The sequence below is a fragment of the Sorex araneus genome, chromosome 7 (assembly GCF_027595985.1).
Source record: "Sorex araneus isolate mSorAra2 chromosome 7, mSorAra2.pri, whole genome shotgun sequence".
Classification (NCBI taxonomy): domain Eukaryota; kingdom Metazoa; phylum Chordata; class Mammalia; order Eulipotyphla; family Soricidae; genus Sorex; species Sorex araneus.
Window position 1 is genome coordinate 13,011,880 of NC_073308.1, and position 21,867 is coordinate 13,033,746.

The 21,867-nt window shown below is 44.1% G+C and overlaps 1 protein-coding gene and 1 pseudogene across 1 annotated transcript in view; both read right to left on the reverse strand.

Annotated features, from left to right (window-relative positions):
• The window catches only part of LOC101553930 (leucine-rich repeat-containing protein 37A2-like), a 49,161-nt gene extending 41,849 nt beyond the window's left edge, over positions 1-7,312 (reverse strand). The window contains exons 1-3 of the mRNA XM_055144746.1: positions 5,565-7,312; positions 3,809-3,880; positions 1,218-1,289 (exon numbers count right to left, since the gene is read on the reverse strand). Coding sequence (XP_055000721.1) covers positions 1,218-1,289; positions 3,809-3,880; positions 5,565-7,312 — 1,892 coding nt within the window. The remainder of the gene's footprint in view (positions 1-1,217; positions 1,290-3,808; positions 3,881-5,564) is intronic.
• A 5,004-nt stretch (positions 7,313-12,316) lies between these two features.
• LOC129406578 (RAD52 motif-containing protein 1-like) lies at positions 12,317-20,167 on the reverse strand (annotated as a pseudogene).
• Between the last annotated feature and the right edge of the window lie 1,700 nt (positions 20,168-21,867).

Genomic DNA, 21,867 nt, shown 5'->3' on the forward strand with positions numbered 1-21,867 from the left:
TTTTTGGAAGGATTGAATAAAAACACCTTCTGAAAGTCCTCAGGGCTTGCTCTTCAGGGCCTGACTATCTCACTTGCTTCTTTCTGCTTCTTTGCTTGTTTATTTCCACTCTGTCTCACCTGTGTTCTCTCTTGGACACATACTTCTTACTTCCTCTCCCTCACAACTTTCTAAATAAGTTTTAATAAAATCTATCTTGCTTCATGCACAAAATTTTAATAAATAAATAAATAAATAAATAATGAAGCCAGAGTGATAGTACAGCGGGTGGGGTGTTTGCCTGGCATGCAGCTGACCCGGGTTTGATCCCCAGCATCTCATATGGTCCCCCCAGCACTGCCAGGAGTAATTCCTGAGTTTAGAGCCAGGAGTAACCCCTGGGCATCCCTGAGTGTGATCCAAAAGTAATACATACACACATACATACATACATGAAAATTTAAAAATAAAAAATAAAAACAGGAACATATTTGCATAGCTCTTTGTTTTTATTTAGTAGTGCTCAGAGGATGCTTCAGGAACATTACTGGGGGGTCAGGGAATGGGGAGCCCAGAACCTCGTTCTGCTGGGAAACCAATCTGGGCCTCCTGTTGCTAAGCATCACACTCAACATTTGTGCAATCTCCCCAGCTGACAAAAACAATTCTTAAGTTAATGGGCTATGTAAAACTGGACCATGCATTGGTTTTGATCCATGGGGACATAAAGGAACTCTATGCGAACATAGAGGAGATAGTATATTAGCACTTAAGTTAAGTTTACATGGGTGATGCAAATATAAGTACTTTTCATTTATTATTAAAGTTTAAAGAAAAACTTTTGTGAAGCAAGACAGTTTATATTGAATGAAACTTTCTTAGAAAGATGTGGGGGGGTTGCAAAGAGAAAGAATTGGTTCACAAGATAACCCGGGTTTCTCCAGACCAAAAAAAGCAAACAAAGAGACATGGGGACAAGTAAGCAAAGTACACGATCCAGGGAGAACATGGGCTTGAAGAGTAAGCCTAAAGTTTTTTTATATATGCACATGTAGATATTTATATACATAAATGCAAATATAATTTAGTGCCAGAAATAACATGAGAGGTTTTTAATGCTATAATCACAAAACTATAGAATTGTATTACTGGAAGAAATGATAAAGATTAACTTGCACACCCTTTGTTTTATAAACAACAGAGCTAAAATCTCATAAATGAATGATTAACTAACTTACAAGTACTTGAGGGATAGCAGGCCTTCAAATGAATCCTTATGTAATTCAGTCAAAGAATTGTCACTGAGGATTCTGAGAAATGGAAAAATTATTTCTGGACCAAAATGCAAAATAACTATGACTATTTACTACATAGGACTAATTCTTACACATAATCATGGTGCTTTCTAAAGACCCCAATTCTTATTTAACTTAGGGATAGTGATCTCTGTTTAAACTCTTTGTTTTGTCCTCACTTATATCCATCATATATTGATATCCATCACACAAGCACAGCTATTGACTCTTCACACCAAGTAACTTATTCAAAGCATATTCTCTAGGTCACAAAATCTGTCAGATCCAAATTCTGGGTGACACCAGAACCTCAGGATTGCCACTCCCTCCTATCTTCCAAACATTACTCTGGATACCCCATGAAGAATGAAATTAAATCTGTAAAGGAAGCCCTTTGAAACTTAACACCATTAACTTTTTTTGTTCTGGGAAATAAAACGTGCACAAAGTGCACATGACAAATACTCAAGAATGATTGAGGCCAGTGATCACGCTGGACAAGAATTGAGTGTTTAAGGTAGATAAGGGGATATTCCTGATAACCTTTCAGTATCAATATTGCAACCCCAATACCCAAAAGGAGAAAGACAGAGACAGAGACAGAGAGAAGAAGAGTGCCTGCCTAAAGCAGGCACGGTGTGGGGGGTGGGGGGTGATGGGAGGAACCTAGGGATACTGGTGCTGGGAAACGTACACTGGTGGAGGGATGGGTGTTGAAACAGTGTACGATTGAAACCTAACCATGAACAACCATGAAACACTACCATGGACAATACTGTAAAACTGTAAATCAAAATAGCTAAAATAAAAAGATATTTTTTAAAATGAATTAATTATAGCCTTTTCCGCTCTTGCCAGTAAGTATCAAATTCCTATGACTATCATGCTTTCATTAATTTAAACATCATTTATTACTCATATTCAAGTTTAATGACATACAAAACTCATAAAAGATTAGTCTACTACTTCGGATGTCAATATTTTTCTATACAACACTTGTGTCTCAATTGACACAATTAAAAAAGCAATAAACATCAGAAAAATGGGCAAAGGACCATCCATTCAAAAAATGCAAAGGTTCAGTGAACATGTAAAAGTATTTAAATTCAAAAATAACCAGAAAAATTAAAATACAGATGGGATCCCTTTTATTCATTCATCAGACCAGCCCCCGAATGAAGAATGCTCAGAGGTGGATGGGCATGGAGAATCAATGCTTTCATGAACTGTTAAATTAGCACAACTATTTTGAGGTCAATTAAATTTTTATAACTACATATCCTTCAGCCCAGCAAATCTATATCTATTTATCTATTTAACAGACCTATTTGCCCATATTCACAAGACCATGAGCTGCAGTAATTCATGTGAAAAAAAAATCAAGGGAGCTGGAGCAATAGCACAGCGGGTAGGGCATTTGCCTTGCACGTGGCCGACCCAGGTTCAATTCCCAGCATCCCATATGGTCCCGAGCACCACCAGGAGTAATTCCTGTGTGTAGAGCCAGGAGTAACCCCTGCGCATTGCCGGGTGTGACCCAAAAAACAAAAACAAAAACAAATTAAAAAAAATCAAAACATCTTTCAATACAATTACTATTAAACAGGAGTTTAAATGGATGGGGTAAACCTTTATGTACCATAAAGGAAAGAAGTCTAAAGCAAAATAAAGTGAAAGTATCAAGTGGCAGATGTTATATTTACAGGGAAAAAAAACAAATCAGAAGATTAAATTTTGCACTATGAATCATTTTTTAAATTTTAATTAAGAATGTAGTCATGGGGCTGGAGTGATAGAACAGCAGGTAGGGTGATTGCCTTGCACGCAGCCAACCCAGGTTCGAATCCTAGCATCCCATATGCTCCCCCGAGCACCCCCAAGGGTAATTCCTGAGTGCATAGCCAGGACTAACCCCTGTGCATTGCCAAGTGTGACCCAAAAAGCAAAAAATAAAAAAGAATGTGAACACATATCATGTTTGTTCATCTGTGTGGGCTGTCTCTAAAACATGTACTTCTCTTTTTCTCCTCTCACATCTTTCTAAAGTAAGTTTCAATAAAAAAAACTGCATCACCAAAATATATACATATATGTATAAGTGTGTATAAAATTAACTCTATTAGTTATAGAATGGAAAACAAAGAGACATTTTAAATAAGAGCTTGGTAAACTAAAAATTTTTATTTATTTATTTATTTTTGCTTTTTGGGTCACACCTGGCAATGCACAGGTGTTACTCCTGGCTCTGCAATCAAGAATTACCCTTGGCAGTGCTCAGGGGACCATATGGGATGCTGGGATTCGAACCTGGGTTGGCCGCATGCAAGGCAAACGCTCTACCCGCTGTGCTATCGCTCCAGCCCAGTAAACTAAAAATTTTTAAAGAAGTAAACTATTATAACTAATAGAGGTTGTTTTGGACGTGAGGGGGAAATTCCTTTTTATCAGAGGTATTGATCTTAAAATTGTATACTAAGGAGGATTTTATGGTGCAATTATTTTTTAATATTCATATTTGGAGAGAATATACTCACAGTTTCTCAACCCAAGGGTATGCCTTCCATGTATTTCCATCAATGGAAGAAATAGAGTTTCCTTGGAAATTTCTGTGAAGAAACACAGTTCACAGACTTGAATAGGTAGGAAAAGAATGAACAGAATAAGTAAAAGAGGGGCTGAAGCGAGAGCACAGCGGAGAGGGCATTTGCCTTGCACACAGCTGATCTGGGTTCGATTTCCAGCTTCACATATGGTTCTCCAGGCACTGCCAGGAGTAATTCCTGAGGACAAAGCCAGGAATAACCCCTGAGCATTGCAGGGTGTGACCCAAAAAGCAAAACAAAACAAAACAGAATAAGTAAAAGAATAAAGAAAACACAGAAGATACCAGCTTATTTCCACAGCTATCAGATTCCCATTTTGCCCCACTAGAGACATAATGTGGGGTGACTAGTCAAACAATGAAATACCTCACAACCTAAACTTCCTAATTCCTTGAGTAGCTAAAATAATGCCAATTAATTAGCATGTAAGTCATTTTTCCAAACTCACACCTATTGTAACTCCTACTGCAAATCAATGGAGAAACTTTTAATTTCAAAAGTATAATATACAGGGAAATGAACAAAATTATCAGCAAATAAATATTTAAAAAACATTGCCAGAGAACACCAAAGTTTTAGATCTATACTCTCTATTCAAAGTTCGAGATAGTAGAAATTTCTAGACAGACTAGGGAAATTAGAAAATGAATGGGACTAGTGAGGAGAGATATATTCAATGTACTTCACCAGGAAAAGAACAAATCACAAAGAATTATCTTTAGTGGGGGAAAAAATACACAGGAAAGAAAGTAGAAGAAAACCCAAGATGGTAACAGGAGTTACTGTGCGGTAGTCATACAGCTGGGAGAGTGGGAAAGTGGGATTTTCACACATTATCCTGTTTACTTTACTGACCTATTGTACCAAAGTTTATGAACTTACACATGTATAGATGCATGAAATTGGTAGGGGTGCGGGGGATGGTGCTGAGGACTTACCCCTGGTACTTAACTTCATAAGTATCAAAATGAACAAGTATCACAGCAATACTAGGAAGTGATAATTTACCATACTCCCCACCTAAAGAAAAGGGAACTGAGTCACAGAGCTAAATGACTTGTCCAAGGTAACAAAGCTAACAAATGACAAACTCAGGCAGTCTGGCTCCAGAAATCATGTCCATAAGCACAAGGTGTGGCACTAGCAAAAAAAGATAAGGAAGACATACTATTGTCTAAAAAAAAAAAAGCTAGGGCAAAAAAGAAAACAAAGGTTAGGGAATTAAATGAAGGAATGAGGGGATGAAGGATAGGTTGAGGGTGAGACAAAAATAGGGAAGGAAAGAGAGTATGGACAATTATAAGAAAAAGACTGGGGAAGAAGAAACAACATTTAAAGAAGAATGAGGATATCTTTTTTTTTTTTGCTTTTTGGGTCACACCCAGTGATGCTCAGGGGTTACTCCTGGCTTTGCACTCAGGAATTGCTCCTGGCAGTGCTTGGGGGACCATATGGGATGCCGGGGATCAAACCCAGGTCGGCCGAGTGCAAGGCAAATGCCCTACCCGCTGTGCTATCGCTCCAGCCCCAAAGAATGAGGATATCTTTTCACCAACAAAATATGAAAAAAGAGAGAGAATCATTTAACGTGGACATGGGGGATGAGGCAGATACAGGAAGACATTGAAGCAAAGGCTTGCTACGTCAATAGGCAGAATGCAGAGATGAGAGGAAAGGTGATTCTTACAGTATAGTGAAGGTCCTGTTGATGTTGGGCCCTGGCACAGGCACTCTACGGAGCCTCTTCTCTGGACTGAGACCGGTGCAGGAGAGGGTATCCTCTGTGCAGGTACAGAGCTCACATATGTTGAAGGTCATGTGTTCATTCTGTTGCAGTTGCTCAGGGAAATCTACATGTGCCTTTTCGGAAGTAGATCGTCCAGAAGATAGGGCTGAAGAGTGAGTCAGGGAAGCTGTCCTTGATGTTTCTGGTTGTGGCGTTTCGTCCAAAGTTACAGATGTCTGTTCACTCAGATCTGTGTGTTGATGCTGACCCTGTTCTGACAGCAATCCCTCTGTGGGGGTTGTCAGAGTGGTACTTGTTGAAACTGTTACCTCAGCTTTCTTTGGGGCCTTTGAAGACGGAACTCCAGTCTCTTGCATGGTTGGAGCTGTAACTGAACTGCCTTCAGTGACAGTAACGTCCTTGTTTATAGGTGGATATGTGACTTCACTCAGGTTTGAATGAGGACTCAGAGATGGTGTAATAGGTGTCACATCTGAGTGTTCTGTAGCACTGGTACTTGTCAGGGTTGTCGAGGGTTTAGTCTTCACAGTGTGTTCTGAAGGTACAGTTATATATTGATGTGTAGAAGGTTGATTTTGATTAGAAGTCTGACCTGGGGTCTTCTGTGTGGTTGGAGAAGGTACTGTCTTCAAAACCCCCAGACTGGGTAGAGCTGAAATCTTAGTGGCGATTGAATGAGTCCGCACATTCCCTGTTGGTTTTGTCACAGTGTGCTCTGTGGGAGCGGTAGTCTTCTTCAGGGTCGTAGAAGCTTTGCTCTCCCTACTTGGTTCTGCCGTGAGAGTCGTGACCCGGACTGATGATGGATGCCGAGTTGATGCTGAAAGTGGTCCTTCCAAATGCTCTGAAGCCTGAGCCAAAACGATATCTGTTGGTAACTCTGAAAGCTGAGTGAGGGTCTCCTGCACAGGTGAAGAAATTTCCATTTTCTCAGCATGTTCCTTGTCTGGCGAAAGCTGAGTTAGAGTCTGACCCAAATGTAGAGCTACCATCTCACTCTGGAACATCTGTGTTTCAGAAATGGTTGATGATAAAATCTGCCAGCCAGATAATTCCATGTTCTCAGAGAGGCCTGGAAATGAAGCCTGGACCTCCTGGGATGGAGGTTGAGCCTGGGCCTCCTGCTGAACTGAAGGTTTGACCTCATTTATGACCTCTGTAGTTTCAGAAATAGTCACACCCTTAGGATTAGAAGTGACACTGGGCAAGTTGATGTGTGGAGCTTTACTGTGACTTGGAGATGGAATATTTTCTTCAGAATGCGGGAAAGGGTGAGTGACGGATTCCTCAGATGGCTCAGGAGATTGAGCCTGCATCTCCTGCTGGACTGAAGGTTCATCCTCATTACTGATCTCTGTAGATATGGAAAATGTCACACCAATAGGTTTAGCACTGACATATGTCAAATTTAAGCTTGGGGATTCATTGTGACGTGGAGATGTAATAAACTCTTCGGGATGCAGAGGTGGATTAGTGACAGATTCCTCAGATGGCTCAGACGGTTGATCCAGGGCCTCCTGTGGCACTGGAGAAGATTCAACCTCATCACCAACCTCTGAAAAAATGGAAAATGTCACACTCAAAGGCTGAGCAGTGACATGGGGCAAGTTTAAGTGTGAAGTTCCATTCTGACTTGGAGTTGGAAGATTTTCCGCAGGATGAAGAAATGGTTGACCTTCCAACTCCATAGAAGATTCAGGAGGCTGAGCTAGGGATTCCTGCTGGATAGAAGATTCAGTCACCTCAGGGATCTCTGGAGCTTGAGCCACTGCCTCCTGCTGTATGGCAGAGTCACCCTCAGGGCTCTCTAGAGGCTGAGACTGGGCCACCTCTTGAGCTAGAGAGTGTTCATTCTCTTCACGGGTCTCTCCTGTGTGACTTAGACTTAGGGTTTCTGGCTGGGTTGAAATTTCATCCTGCTTATTGACTCTTGGAGTTCCGGTAATCTGCAGATAGGCAGGTTTGATGATGACAGTAGATATATTTGAAAGATGGGCTTCTTTCTGGACTGGAGACAGTTCATTTGGCTGATGATGCAGTAAAGACTGCGCTTTCAGACCTGACTCTGAAGACTGAGCTTCCATCTCCTGAGGTACTGAAGACCCCCTTTCCTCAGGACCCAATGTAGGCTGAACTAGGATTTCTGGCAGGACTGAAGCAGTATCACCCTCTTCAGGGGTACTGGACAGCAAATCTGAGTCTGGAACTAAAGGTTTCGATTCCTCGGGAAATCCTGGAAGTGCAGCTGGGGTCTGTTGTGTGCTTGCTGAAACTTCAGCTTCCAGGGCCTTAAAGGGAAGCTGTTCTAGCTCTTCAGAGGGTTCTGGATGCTGGGACTGGGGTGAAAAGGATTCAGTCTTGTGAGGGATCTGTGGATGTTGCTCTGAATCTCCCAGTACATCCAAGGGTTCATTCCCCTCGGGATAAAAGATATCCATACTGGAATCTAAGTCCTCATCCTGCATCTGTTGTGGTCGATGATGAGGTTTCTTAGATTTTCTGGGAGTTCCAACTGTTAAGTTAAAAGAAATTATATTGTGTTAAAGCCCACTCTTGACCTTTGTAACCTCGCTTTGTTCTGCTTCTGTAACCATGCTTATGACCCTGAACTGTATATAATAATGTACTATGCCTGGGTCCTGTCACATACATCCTGACATCTGCCTGACGGTTGGGCTGGAATTCACGTATGTGCCTAAAAGATAGGGACCCGCTCACAGAAGGAGTTGCTGAGAACAAGGAGCCCAGATAGTGACTCCGGTCCCACGGCCCAGCAGATAGTGAATCCGGCCCAGTAGATAGTGACTCTGGTCCCACAGCCCCGTAGATAGTGACTCCGGCCTCTGACACAGAGCCCAGATAGTGACTCCGGTCCCAGGGCTCTACAGATAGTAACTCCTGACGAAGGGCAAGAAGAATGAAAGAATGTCTCCAGACACACAAATTCCGAGATAGTGGTTCCAGACGAGGCTACGTGACTAACGTGACTGGCCCAGAGGACTTGAGCCCTATAAAAAGGCTGCCCTAACTAGCACAAACCGCTGCATCCACTTGAGGTGCAGCCCCAGCATGTTGGTTTGAATAAACTTTTTCCTTGCAAGTCTGGCCCGTCTCTGCTTCTTGCGGCTCTGGACCCAACACAACAATTTCAGCAGCATGGTGATGGCCAACTAGACCCTCCCTCCTGTTTTCAGGAGAAATAATGAAGTTTAGTAGTTTTGGAACCTGTCCACTTAGAGGTGGAGCAGGCATTTCAGATGTGTGATCTTCAGGTTGACCTAGACCTATAGTTGGACTTGTACTTGTCCCTCTAGGAGACAAAGCTAGAGGTGGACTCTGATCCTGAGTCCATCATATCATTGGATCAACTGGGAGCCTCTGATGTGTTGCTGGCTTGTCATTCAAACCCTGGTGTGGAAGGGCAAATCGATGGGATGCAGAGGGCAACCCTTTACCTGAGTATTCATGCAGGATGGGGATGAAACCTTTAAACTTCTGCGGCGGTAACAACATCCGGCCAATAGTCGGGGTGAAACGTTGAAAAAACCCGGACTTGACCCGTGGTTGAAGGGCATGAAGCGATTCAGGTGCAGGAGCACGGGAAGGTGAAATCCAGGGCTTGGGGGTGGAGGGGTCGGGGATCAGCGGGACTGGGTGCAGGACCTGCTTCATGATCGGAGCTCCCTGCACAAGCAGCCACATTGGTGGCCACAAGAGTAGACACAGGACATATAGTCGTTGCCAGGACATGACACTCGGATTAACTCGAGAGCCATGGTCCGAGCCACTAGGGCGCGGGCGTCCGGACCCGAGGCCAGCCATTGTGGCAGCCAGGAGATCCGTGGCACCCTTAGGCACTGAGGACCTTAGCAACGGCACACCCTTAGCAACCCCGAGCCCCTCCCCCACAGCCCCTTTATGATGCCTTTATTGGGGAACCAGCAGGACCCAGAAAGGCACTTGAAAGGCACCAAAGACGTCCAATCAGGTCCTCTTCCCACCTTCTCCGCCCACCCCCAGCCTTCCCTGCCAGCCAAACAGGACTGGGACTGCCAACGACTCTGGGCCTAGCCCTGTGGTGGGGGTGGGGAGGGGAAGGAACAGTGTGTCCCCATTGGGCACACTGGCGAATTCAACAGTACTAGTCCAGTTGTGGTGGTCTTGGTGCGTCCTCCTCACTACTGAAATCCGAGACACATTCTTCCTCCCCTGGGCCATCCTGCTTCCAAGAAAGCTAGCTGACCTGCAAAAGGAGCACTACTTAGGATGGATGGGGGTTCCCAAATGTTCTCATTTCCTTTAAACTCTCAGTATCTCTGATTAATACTCTCCTAGAGAGGGGATAGCATGGAACCACTGACCCAAAATTTTCTGAAGGAGGGCTCTGGGGCCATAAACAGTTTATTCTGGGAGACAGACCTTAAACAAATGAACAGTCATATACACTCCTTTACACTGGCCTGGGGCAAAATCCCCCTTTCTTGCATGGAGCTCAACATTAATTCATAGAGAAAAAGTAGCAAGCCCCTTTCTAGAGGGCTGCCTGCCTTTCTAGCACTCTTGGAGAGACCACTGAAGAGCTTAATGTCAGAATGTAACAAGGCTCTCTTGCAATACTGTGACTAGCACCCATTTAACTTTCTTCACAGTCCTTCTTCTCATGGATTTCAGTTCTCATTATCTCACACTTCTAGAATATACATTCCATGAGAAGGGGCTTCCTCCCAGTGTCTAGTTGAGTAGAGAGCTTTGAATGGAGTTGGTTCCAAGAGAGTCCTCATTTAGGGATGGGTGTTAGTTTTCTGAATTCTTTGGCATTAGTACTAAATGTTTTCTCACATTTCATAATAAGGTGGACGTTTTTGTTTGTTTGGGGGCCACACCTGGAGGTGTTTGAGGTTGCTCCTGGCAGTGCTCCGGAGGCCATGCAGTGGCAGGTATCAAACCCAGGTCTCCCTCGCGCACAGTCCATGCTCCAGCCTGAATAACTATGTCTCAGGCTCCTGAGCTAGTCTTGTTAAGATCCAAGTATAGGTGTTTGAAGTTTTCTTGATGTGTTTGTTTTAAACTATTTGAAAAATTATTTTGCATAACTAGATCAAGAGTTCAAAAGACTGAGCACATGCTTTGCAGGAGAAAGGTTTGGATTTGCTTCCTACCATCACCTGGTCCTCTGAGCACTTTGACAAGTGATTATAAGGAAGAGAGAGGCCAGGTAATTTCTGATCAGTGCCAAGTGTGAGCCACGCTACCTACTCCACAAATAAAAATTATTTTACAAAGAAAATAACATTTTAAAAAAGAGGAACACAACACCTTTTCTCTCCCTTTCTTTTCCTAACTTTGAAAATACATTTTCTGATTTTGAGCCACATTAATTACATATGTCCAACTCCAAATTTAATCCCAATGGTATGAAACACATTTTCCCGCCTACTCCCACCCCTCTGCACCCAGCCCCTCCTTCCGCCATCACTAGAACACACACAGTTAAATAATGCATTTATATTTTCTCCTGGAAATTAGCAAATTAATTCCTAATTTGGAATACGGTGCACTTGTTTAAGAGAAATGTTCTTTCATAAAATGTTTCATACAAGATATATATGAGATAATGAGCTCTAGGTATTGTATCTTACTTGAAAAAAATGTAACTTTTCAAATGCTGCAACATAATCACAATTAAGGCCAAAATCCCTAGATCCTGTTTAAGGGGATTTCAAAAAGGTATTTCTCTGACAGAACTCAGAGGGCGCTTAAAACTCTCCAAATTTCTTTTATTTTTAAATGTAGGCTAATTTATTTTCTTCTTCTTTTTTAAAATTTTATTTTATTGAATCACCATGTGGAAAATTACAATGCTTTCAGGCTTAAGTCTTAGTCATAAAATGCTGAAACAGCCATCCCTTCACCAGTGCCCATATCCCAGCACCAAAGGAAAAAAAAACACAGTACACCTCCCATCCCGCCCACCCCCGCACCCCACCCCGCCTTGTAACTGATAAATTTCACTTAACTTTCTATTTACTTTGGTTACATTCAATATTTCAACACAAACCTCACCATTATTATTAGGAGCACCCCACTAGAGTCAGACCTGTTGTGAAGAGAAATGAGGTCGCGCAGCCGCAGAAGCGGCCATGCGGTTCTGTATTTCTGTACTTTAACAACTAAGTCCAGGGAGATTTCTTCCGGATATTTGATCATTGCAAGCTTGTAAACCCCATCAGTGGTCGTCATAATATGGCGGTCCCCACGCCCTTCATCCCCGGGAAGGGACAGGCACGCGAGAGAAATACCTTTCCCCTCCTAGGCGGGCATGGGGTCGTGGCTTAGTTCTCTGGCTGGAGACAGTCTGCAAGGAGCAGCCCATGTTGAAGTTGGTGAAGCTGGGTCTGGATTCATGCTCGTGCAGCTGTGGAGGAGCCGCACGCGCGTGCGGCCCCCGGGGTCACATCTCGGCAGCGGTGGGAAAACTCTCCAAATTTCAAATAAGAGTTTAGAACCAAGGGCCAGGACTTCAGGAAAACTTCAGAAATTCCCTCAAATAAAGTTTTAGAGTTCATTTTTTTCTGGGGATGGTATAATTGACTGAATATGCTAAAAACTTCCAAGGTCGGCTCATTATTTTGAATTATAGCCATCCTCTGTATGTCATCCTTGTGTTTTTCTCTTCACATACTTGAATTAAATCATGTAGTTCTGGCATCAGTCAGCTCCTCAAAAGGCCTATATTCCACAGGTATTTTACCACTTTCTGAAATAAAGTTAACAAGGATAAATTCAAAATTACTGTCTAAATTGGGTAGGGCATTTGCCTTGCACGAGGCCAACCCGGGTTCGACCCCCAGCATCCCATATGGTCCCCTGAACACCGCCAGGAGTAATTCCTGAGTGCAGAGCCAGGAGTAACACCTGTGCATCGCCAGGTGTGACCCAAAAAGCAAAAAAAGAAAAATTACTGTCTAAAATGTTATTTCTATAAAGGCAGTATACAATGATACTGGTGTGTACTCCCGTTATACATCCAATAATTTTATTTTTAAGGCATAAAATAAGAGCATTTTCCTTTTCAATGCAGACATTAAGTTTGGTTCTTTTTGTTTCTCTGTTTTGAAGTCAGACTCGATGGTGCTCAGGGATTATACCCACTTCGTACTTGGGAGTCACTCCTAGCAATGCCATGCTGAGCTGGAACTGAAACTATGCTTCCTGCATGCCAAGAATGTGCCCAGTCTGCTGAGCTATCTGTCCAACCCACTGCTTCTTTTGTTTCTTTATATTTTGGGTGTGGGGATCATACCTTCTGGTACTCAGGGGCTATTGCTGGCTCTGTGCTCCCTGGTGGTGCTAGAGGGGACCATATGCCATGGCAGGGATGTGCATGGCAGGTGCCTTGGCTCCAGTACCATCTTCTTAAGCCCCCATTGGTTCTTAAATGTTCCTATAGTTGACAGAAATTCTACCAACTGACCAAAGAAGTCACTTTTCCTAGAAGAATTACCCAGACTGGAAGGTTGAAGTCAACTCCGGGTCTACTCGTGTAAGTAAATAAGGTCTCTGACAGCTTAAAATTTCTTCTCTAAGACTGCAGGGCTATAGAGCAAGGAGAGCAATTCTGTTTGTGGATTCTCTACTGATTCTTCAGTTTCCTTCTGGCGCAGCTGGCAATATTCATAACACTATTAAATTTCATAAGAGGAGAAAATTTTAAAATCTTAAATAGTATGACCATTATTTGTTTTTGTTTGGGATCACACCCAGCAGTGTTTAGCGTCTTCTCCCGAGCTGGGTACTTGGGGGTGCTCCTGGATACCCATGTGTTGCCAGGAATCCAACCTTGGCCTTCCACATGCACAGCATGTGCACTACATCTCTCAGCTGTTTCCTGGCCCCAGCAGAATCACAGTGAAGATTCACAATACATAGTTGGTTGTTGTATAAAATCACAACCACTCAATATGTCAGTGCTGAAAACCAACCCTGAACTGATGCCAGTTGAGTTTCCTGTTCAGTAGGAAAACAGTAGCAATAATTAGAATATTTTGTCTGTTACTAAATTCTAGGTAAGTTTTTTAAATATTATTTATTAATTTTTATTATTTGATGTCTTTATTTTCTTGTTTTTAATGAATCACTGTGAGGTACAACAGTTACAGACGAACAAACTTTCATGCTTACGTTTCAGCCATAGAATGACTGAGTACCCATTCCTCCACCAGTGCCCATCCTCCACTGCCAATGTTCCCAGTATCCCTCCATGACCCCCCTCCTCCCACTCTGTGGTAGGTACATTCCCTTTTACTCTCTTCCTTTGGGTGTTGTGGTTAGCAATATAGGCATTAAGTGGCCATCATGTTCGGTCTGTTGTCTACCTCCAGCACACATCTCCCATCCCAAATGGGCCCTCCAAGCATTCTTGACTTGGTGGTCCCTTCTCTATCTGAGCTGTCCCACATGCACCAGCATGTGAGGCTAGCATCCAAGCTGTGAGCAATCCTCCTGGTCTCATTCTCTACTATCCTTGGGTGCTAGTCTCCCACTGTTACTTTATATTCCACAAATGTAAGCGTTAAGTATTTACTTTTACAATATTGCCCATAAGGTCAGCTAAATTAAAAGTATATTTTTTCAGAAAACTGTAGCTTAGAAATACCTTCGCATATCTGTTTAGAAGACCTACAGTTACATTTAAAAACTGAGACAGAGGGGCCAGAGTAATATTACAGTGGATAGTACATTCGCCCTGCATGAAGCCAACCCAGGATGAGTCCCGGAATCCCATGTGGTTCCCCAAGTCCTGCTAGCAGTGGTCCCTGAACACAGAGCCAGGAGTCAGCCCTAAGCATCAGCAGGTGTGGCCCAAAACCCAGAAAAGTAAGGAGCACTGGAGTACTGTCATCCCGTTGTTCATCGATTTGCTTGAGCAGGCACCAGTAACATCTCCATTGTGAGATTTGTTATTACTGTTTTTGGCATATCGAATATGCCACGGGTAGCTTGCCAGGCTCTGCTGTGCGGGCAGGATACTCTCAGTAGCTCACTGGGCTCTCCGAGAGGGACAGTGGAATCTAACCTGGGTCGGCCTCATGCAAGGGAAACACCCTACCCGCTGTGCTATTGCTCCAGTCCAAAGGCAGAAAAATGAACAGAGCTAGTACTTAAACAGGAGTCTGAAGTTTATAACCACTATACTATTCTGTTTTATTGACTAGCAATTGAGAAAGAAGAATTGGATCAAACACTCTACAATCTAAACTATTCTATATTTATACATTGGGGGTAATATTTACTGTAATTATTTTTCACAGGTTCCACAAAGAACAAATTTGAGACTTCTGAAAAGCATCTAGTGAATAAAAGAATAGGAAGTACTACTATTTCCATTATTTTCAATATAGGGCTGGAGCAATAGCAAAGCAGGTAGGGCATTTGCCTTGCACACGGCCAACCCGGGTTTGATTATTCCTTTCCTCTCAGAGAGCCTGGCAAGCTACCGAGAGTATCTGAACCACACGGCAGAGCCTGGCAAGCTAACCATGGCACATTCAATATGCCAAAAACAGTAACAACAAATCTCAAAATGGAGATGTTACTGGTGCGTGCTCCAGCAAATCGATGAACAATGAGATGACAGTGCCACAGTGCATTTTCAATAAAATTGACTTCTCAAATTCAATTTATTTGCTCTTCAAATAAGAAAACTGCAGTACTTCAAGGACAACTGAGAAAAGTCTTACCTAAAACCACAATGAGCAGTTTCTGAAATGCATCTGACACAGCCTTTTGAATAGCAAACTTCTGAGTCATAATTATGATCCTAAATCCAACCCAAACAAATAGATTTACAATGCCAATCTGTATTAACTGACTTAAATGAAGTCTAAAAAGAGAACTGGAGATGAAGCAATACTACAGCAGGTATGGACTCTGCCTTGTATGCAGCGGACCCATGTTCGATCCCCGGAATCACATTTGGTTTCCCCTGCACTGCCAAAAGTAATTTCTGAGTGCAGAGCCAGGACTGCCAAAAGTAATTTCTGAGTTTGGAGCCAGGAGTAACCCCTGAGCATTGCTGGGTGTGACCCAAAACGTTTTTAAAAATTAAAAATAAATAAATCACTGTATCACTGTATCACTCTCATCCCTTTGCTCATTGATTTGCTCCAGCGGGCACCAGTAATGTCTCCATTTTGAGACTTGTTACAGTTTTTGGCATATTGAATACACCACTGGTAGCTTGCCAGGCTCTGCTGTGCAGGAAATAAATAAATAAATGTATAAATAAGTAAATAGATAGATAAAGAAAGAAAGAAAGAAAGAAAGAAAGAAAGAAAGAAAGAAAGAAAGAAAGAAAGAAAGAAAGAAAGAAAGAAAGAAAAAGAGAACTACATCATGATCTTAGTGAGTAAGGGAAGGCACCACACAATGTTAGGGTCGAGCAGATCTCTGCCAGGGGGAGGGGGGAGGCGTGAAGGAACAAAACCGAAACTGCTCTTTCTGCAACAGCAAGGGGATTTATTCAGGCCAGCACGCTGGGGCTCTCCCTCCGCTTTCACTCCTACGCAGAGGAGGGTTAGAGAGAGAGAAAGAGAGCCCCGTATACAGAGTTCAGACTCTTTTTATACACCTTAGTAAATAAGATTACTTTGATCATTATTCTCATTTTTCCCATTTTTCCAAGGTAACTTTGATCAACATCTTCATTTTTTGGGATCAAGGGGGGTCATCAGTGACATTCTGCTTTGCTAGAGAAAATTTCGCCATATGTCCGTGCCTTTCCTGGACATTACCAGGCGTCTGGGCAGTTTCATTTCCTGAAACAGGTCCTTGTTTTGTGTAGCTTAGGTCATACTTCAAGGTATTGTTTTACAGAGAGTGATCAAGTAAGTTAGCAAGTTACAGAAGGCAATTTAGCAAGTTACAGAAAGCAATCAAGCAAGTTAGCAAAACATTAACCCTATCCTTTGCTGCTACATGGCCCATACCGCTCAACAAGGCTATGTCTCAAAGGCTCTGTGGTAGGTATATTCTGTCAGGGCTATTACCATACATTTTTGCTGTCTGATGTATTCTGTACATTCCTGAATAAGTGAACTAGATGGGAGAAATCAGTCAAGATCATGGCACAGAGCTCACACTGATTATGTATTTCAAATAGGCAAAGTGAAGCTAGACACCTACAGATTACACTACTATAAACTAGGAAGTTGACATACCTCGCATCACTAATATTCCAAGAGCAGTACACCACAGTTGATGGGGTTTGAAGTAGGAGGCAACCAATCTCAGAGGGAAATACATTTTTACAGAGGGAAATACATTTTACATTTTACACAAGGCTCAACCTTTAACAACATATCAATAATCTCTTATTGTAGGGCTTAATGGTCCCTGAGGGAAATACAGCAATCTTCACATACTTTCCTCTAAGGAAACTTTTTTGGAGCATATTCAACAGTTGATTCAGAGCAAACAATACAAAATAAATTCTTTCTTTCTGCTTTGGGGCTGGAGTTCGAGATCGGGATGGAAACACCCAAAATATGGTGGTAGGAAGGTGTAATGGTGGTGGGATTGGTGTTTGAATATTAAATGTAATCAAATAATGTGAATTACTCTATAAAATTAAACAAACAAAAAAAACCCACAGGAGATTGAGAAAGGGTTGGTAGTGGCATAGATGAGCTGGTCTCTCCCTAAGATTCACCAACAGAGGCTGTTCCAGTTCTTTCACTAACAGCCCTGCCTTTGACTGAATACCCTAAGCCTACGTGCCACAGATTCTGGGGGAAAAAACATTTATATTAGTTTATTTCATTATCTAGATGAAGAATTTGCTGGGATAACAGAAGATTACACATGATCTATACTTGAAAGATACTTTGGAACAAAGAAGATTATTACTCCAAATAGGAGAAACACTGTTCCCATCTCCATACCCCTAAGCTTCTTGGTAGGAAGACAGCTCTAAAATTGTGAAGTTCAAGGTTCTGTCAGAGTGACAGAACAGCAGGTAGGGCACTTGCCAACCCAGGCTTGATCTCCAGCATCCCACAGAGTCCTCTGAGCACCTCCAGGAGTGATTTCGAGTGCTGAGCAAGGAGTATCATCAGGTGTCCCTAGCACCTCCCCTCCCCCAAAAAAAACAATGGTTCTGTGGTTACTACCTAAGATTTGAACAAGTATTGTTAAAAACATCTGCCCAAGGCTTTAGCAACTTAGCAAGGAAAGGGCTGTTTCTGATGTCTGAAAATATGATGAGAGAGAGAGAGAGAGAGAGAGAGAGAGAATGAATTCTTTCCCACACCCCCATTCCAGTCCCCACAGAGACCTCCCAGTTTATCCAAAATTTCCTTGGCTATGCCAACTCCAGGGCTCTTGCAATCAAAGGGTGACAATACCACCTCTAAAGCACAGAAGATCTTTATGCTTTGCTTCTGAAGTGGTGCCACAATATCTTCATTTTCCCTTTCTTCGAGGTCAGAAAGATCCTGAAGCTGGATTTTAGATTGAAGGTCCTTCTGGACATCTCAATGTAGACTTTAAAATGTTTAATTAGAAATAAAAATGAAACTCCAGCAATCCAGGCTAACACTTGAAGTAACCTGTGACTTCAACATTAAGCAAAACTTTCCATGAACTTTCCATGAACTATTTCCATGAACTTTCCATGAACTTTCCATGAACTACACCAACCATGCACATGCAGAGCACACAAGTGCTCTATGAATATGGATAACACCGTCAATTCACTGAGATCTTTACTGATTCTGGGGTGTGACCGAGGCTCAGACACTTTCACTTAGACAACTCTCATCTGCCAGGTCTGTCGGTCCACAGGGCCTGCTGGGGTCACAACCCACAGTGCTGTGGAGTCGTGCAGTACTCAGGACAAAAGCCAGGGCCTTGAACACGGTGGGCACAGGCTCTGCACTTGAACTCTCTCCACTTCCTACCCTGACAATCCTTTCAGACCATCCATTGAAACCAAAATAGTAGCTTGCCAGTTCCTGGCATTGGGAGCTGTTTAGGGCAAGGGCACGATGTTGAACTGCTTTATGTCTGCTGAGACGAATCTAAAGACATAAGAGACATACTCGAGGATTGGAACGAATTGCCACAGAGATCTAATTCAGCCGACCCAAGACTTCTCAATACAAGTTTCATAAGATAGCTGTGAAGAGCAAATTGTACAAACTTTGGTGGTTGCTCTTGTTTCAGACCCATACTCAGCAACAATCAGTTACTTGGAGTTCTGTGCTCTGGGATCATTCCAGGTGGTGGTTGGGGCAATCATATGTGCTCCTGGGTATAGGTATGTATAGGGCATAGAGCAGGGACTGAAGCAGGCGTTGAGCCTGCAGAGGAGCAGCAGAGTCTATGGTCACCACGGAGGGGTGTTCTCGTGTCTGATGAAGGCGCAGGCAAGGAGGAAAGGATGGGGAGTGAGAATGACCAGCAAGATGAGGGGTGAGAAGCCAGTTCAGGGAGCCAATCAGAGAAGGCTTAGAATTATCAAGTGAAAGTTTTGTAAAAGAATAATCCTCGTTCATATATTCAGAGGCATGGGAAGTGGTGGGGGGCGTGCACGGGAAAACAGCAGAGAGGGGGACCCCTAGGTTCTTATCCCCATCCCCTCCACACCCAACTCTACTCCAGCAAAATCGAAACGAACCACAGAAGAATGGAAATGGGCCAGACAAAATAATGGGACCAATATGAGGCCCAAGCGAGACGGAATTCGGGAGCTGGAGACTATGGGGCCGGGGTACACGCAAAGGGAAGAAAGTTTACAGTGGGAAACTAGGGGTGGGCATCGGGAACGGCTGGCTTAAGACAGAGCGATGACGCTGGCCGCGAGTCCCTCCAGCCAACAGGACTGCCAAGCGCACACAGCGGACCCCATCAAAGCCCAGAGGAGGCTGGGAACTGGCTCTGACCCTGTCAGCGAGTCTCTTCCAGCAACCAGCCCTGGCGTTTCTGCAGCAGCAGCCCTGGGGCCGTGCTGCCCGGAGTCTGGGGGACACTCTGCAAGGCAGCGGGAGGCTGGTGGGTGGGGGCGGCTAGCTGCCAGTGTAAGGGGCCCCCGCCCAGCACTGCTTCCCACGGGGCCCGGCCCCCGCCGAGTGCGGACCCACCTTCAGCGGAGAGGACTGGAAGAGCGGCTGCCGGCCTCAGGCCCCTTGGGCTGAGTGAGCGGCGCGCGCAGAATAAAACTTGACCATGGCGTAGGAACCCTGCGGGGCGGCCGCAGCGTTGGGGAAGACGCGCACCGCGTACAGGAGGCCAAAGCGGGAGAAGGCTGCGGACAGAGAACGATGCGGGGCCGCCGCGGTCACCCACCGCAGAGTCCGTGGCCGAGGCCCACCCTCCCCGCACACGCCCCGGCCCCGCGCGGGGAGCCACTTCCCCAGCACGCTGCACTCTGCAAGCCCGGGCTGCAGCAGCGTCGCAGGGGCACGGGCCCCGGGGTGCAGCAGGAGAAAGTGTCGCGGCGAGCTGACAGCCACGGTTCCCTTGGCACAGGACAGGGTGCGGGGTCACGGTGGGAAGTCAGGGCTCGGGGCGCCTTTCCCGGAACACCCCGTCCTGCCCTCCGACCTGGCTCACATGCAAGGCTTTGACCTTGGGGTCAGGGCTCAGCTCCCACACCAACAGGGTTTTGTCACTCTCGCTGGGAACCGTGAAAGGTACCACCTCAGCCCTCCTCAGCTTCACTGCATCTGCGCAACCCAGTCCAAAGGTAAGAATAGCGTTCGGTGCACCCCCAGTCTAGAAAGTGAGTGGGAGAACAGGATTTTTAGTGTGCTGGGGATTGGAATCCTAACAGCATTCCCCCACTAAGATGGGGCAGATTCTGGGCCTTCCCAACATCTTTCATATTTTCTCGAGCCAGACTGAACAGGGCAGGCCATTTATGGATTTGATTCCATTTTTCTTCTGCAGAACAGGAGACCCAGAACTCTGCATTTCCAGAGACCAACTCCGGTCCTGCTTTAAAGTAGTTTATAAGGTTAACCCGTGGTTCCCAGATGAAGGAACTCTAGAAACCAAGACTTGGAAAAAAGTTAAGAATAATGCCTATAAGGCATCTAAGGAAGGGACTAAGATCCCCGTGGAATTCTGGATTACATGGGAAATTGTTAATTCTATTCTCCTGTTTTTGAAAAGTACAATTGATGTGGAGGAGAATATTATAAATAACACGACCTCAGTTCCTTCCACACCTAAGTCTCAAAAGGGTTTTCATAGTAAAAATATTTCTGAGGCTGGTGAATATAGCTCTACTTCCAGTGCATCAGATGAAAGTGATGCGAGTTATGAGTCTGCCACCACTTACTCAGATTCTGAGTCCGAGAGGGACTCCAGACCGCTTGGGACATGCTCCCAATCGCCCAGTCCAGGCAGAGCAGAAGCAGCATCCATCTTATCGCAGGTTAAGGATGGATTCTCTCAGTCGTTTCAAAAAGGCCTGTGTCTCATATGGGCCTACATCTTCGTACTGTAGGGAGTATCTTACAGGCTGCAGCAAAAAAGGCCTACTGGGTATCTCAAGATTTTCATGTGGTTGCTAAGACTTGCTAAAGCTCTTCTCAGTACTTGGAGTGGAGAATGTGTCTCAGTGATGAGGCCAAGGCAAAGCTTCAAGGCCTAGGCCATGCTGGACAAAACTTTTCAGGAATTAAGTTGATTTATGAGATGTTAATTGGTGAAAGGAAATGGTGTGACCCAGAAAGGCAAGTCACCTTGCTGTGTGCTGTTTTTCTTCATGTCCATGATGCAGCCCTGCATGCGTGGGAGAAGGTTGATGTAGATGCAGAAATTTTTTTTTTTTTTGCTTTTTGGGTCCCATCCAGCAATGCTCAGGGGTCATTCCTGGCTTTGCACTCGGGAATTACCCCTGGCCGTGCTCAGGGGACCATATGGGATGCTGGGAATCGAACCTGGGTCAGCCGCATGCAAGGCAAACGCCCTGCCCTCTGTGCTATCACTCCAGCCCCAGATGCAGAATTTAAGGGAGGTTTTACAAAGATTTTCCAGAGAGCCTCAGAACCTTATGCAGATTTCATAGGAAGGTTGATGAAAGCCATTGAAATGTAGGTTAAGGACAAGGAAACTCAGGAGCTGTTGACTAAACTATAGGCCTTTGAAAATGCTAATGAGAACCGCCAGGCCTTTCTGTGCCCTATTAAGGAGAAGGAAGACATAATGGGGTACTTGAAAGCATGCTGGAATGTTG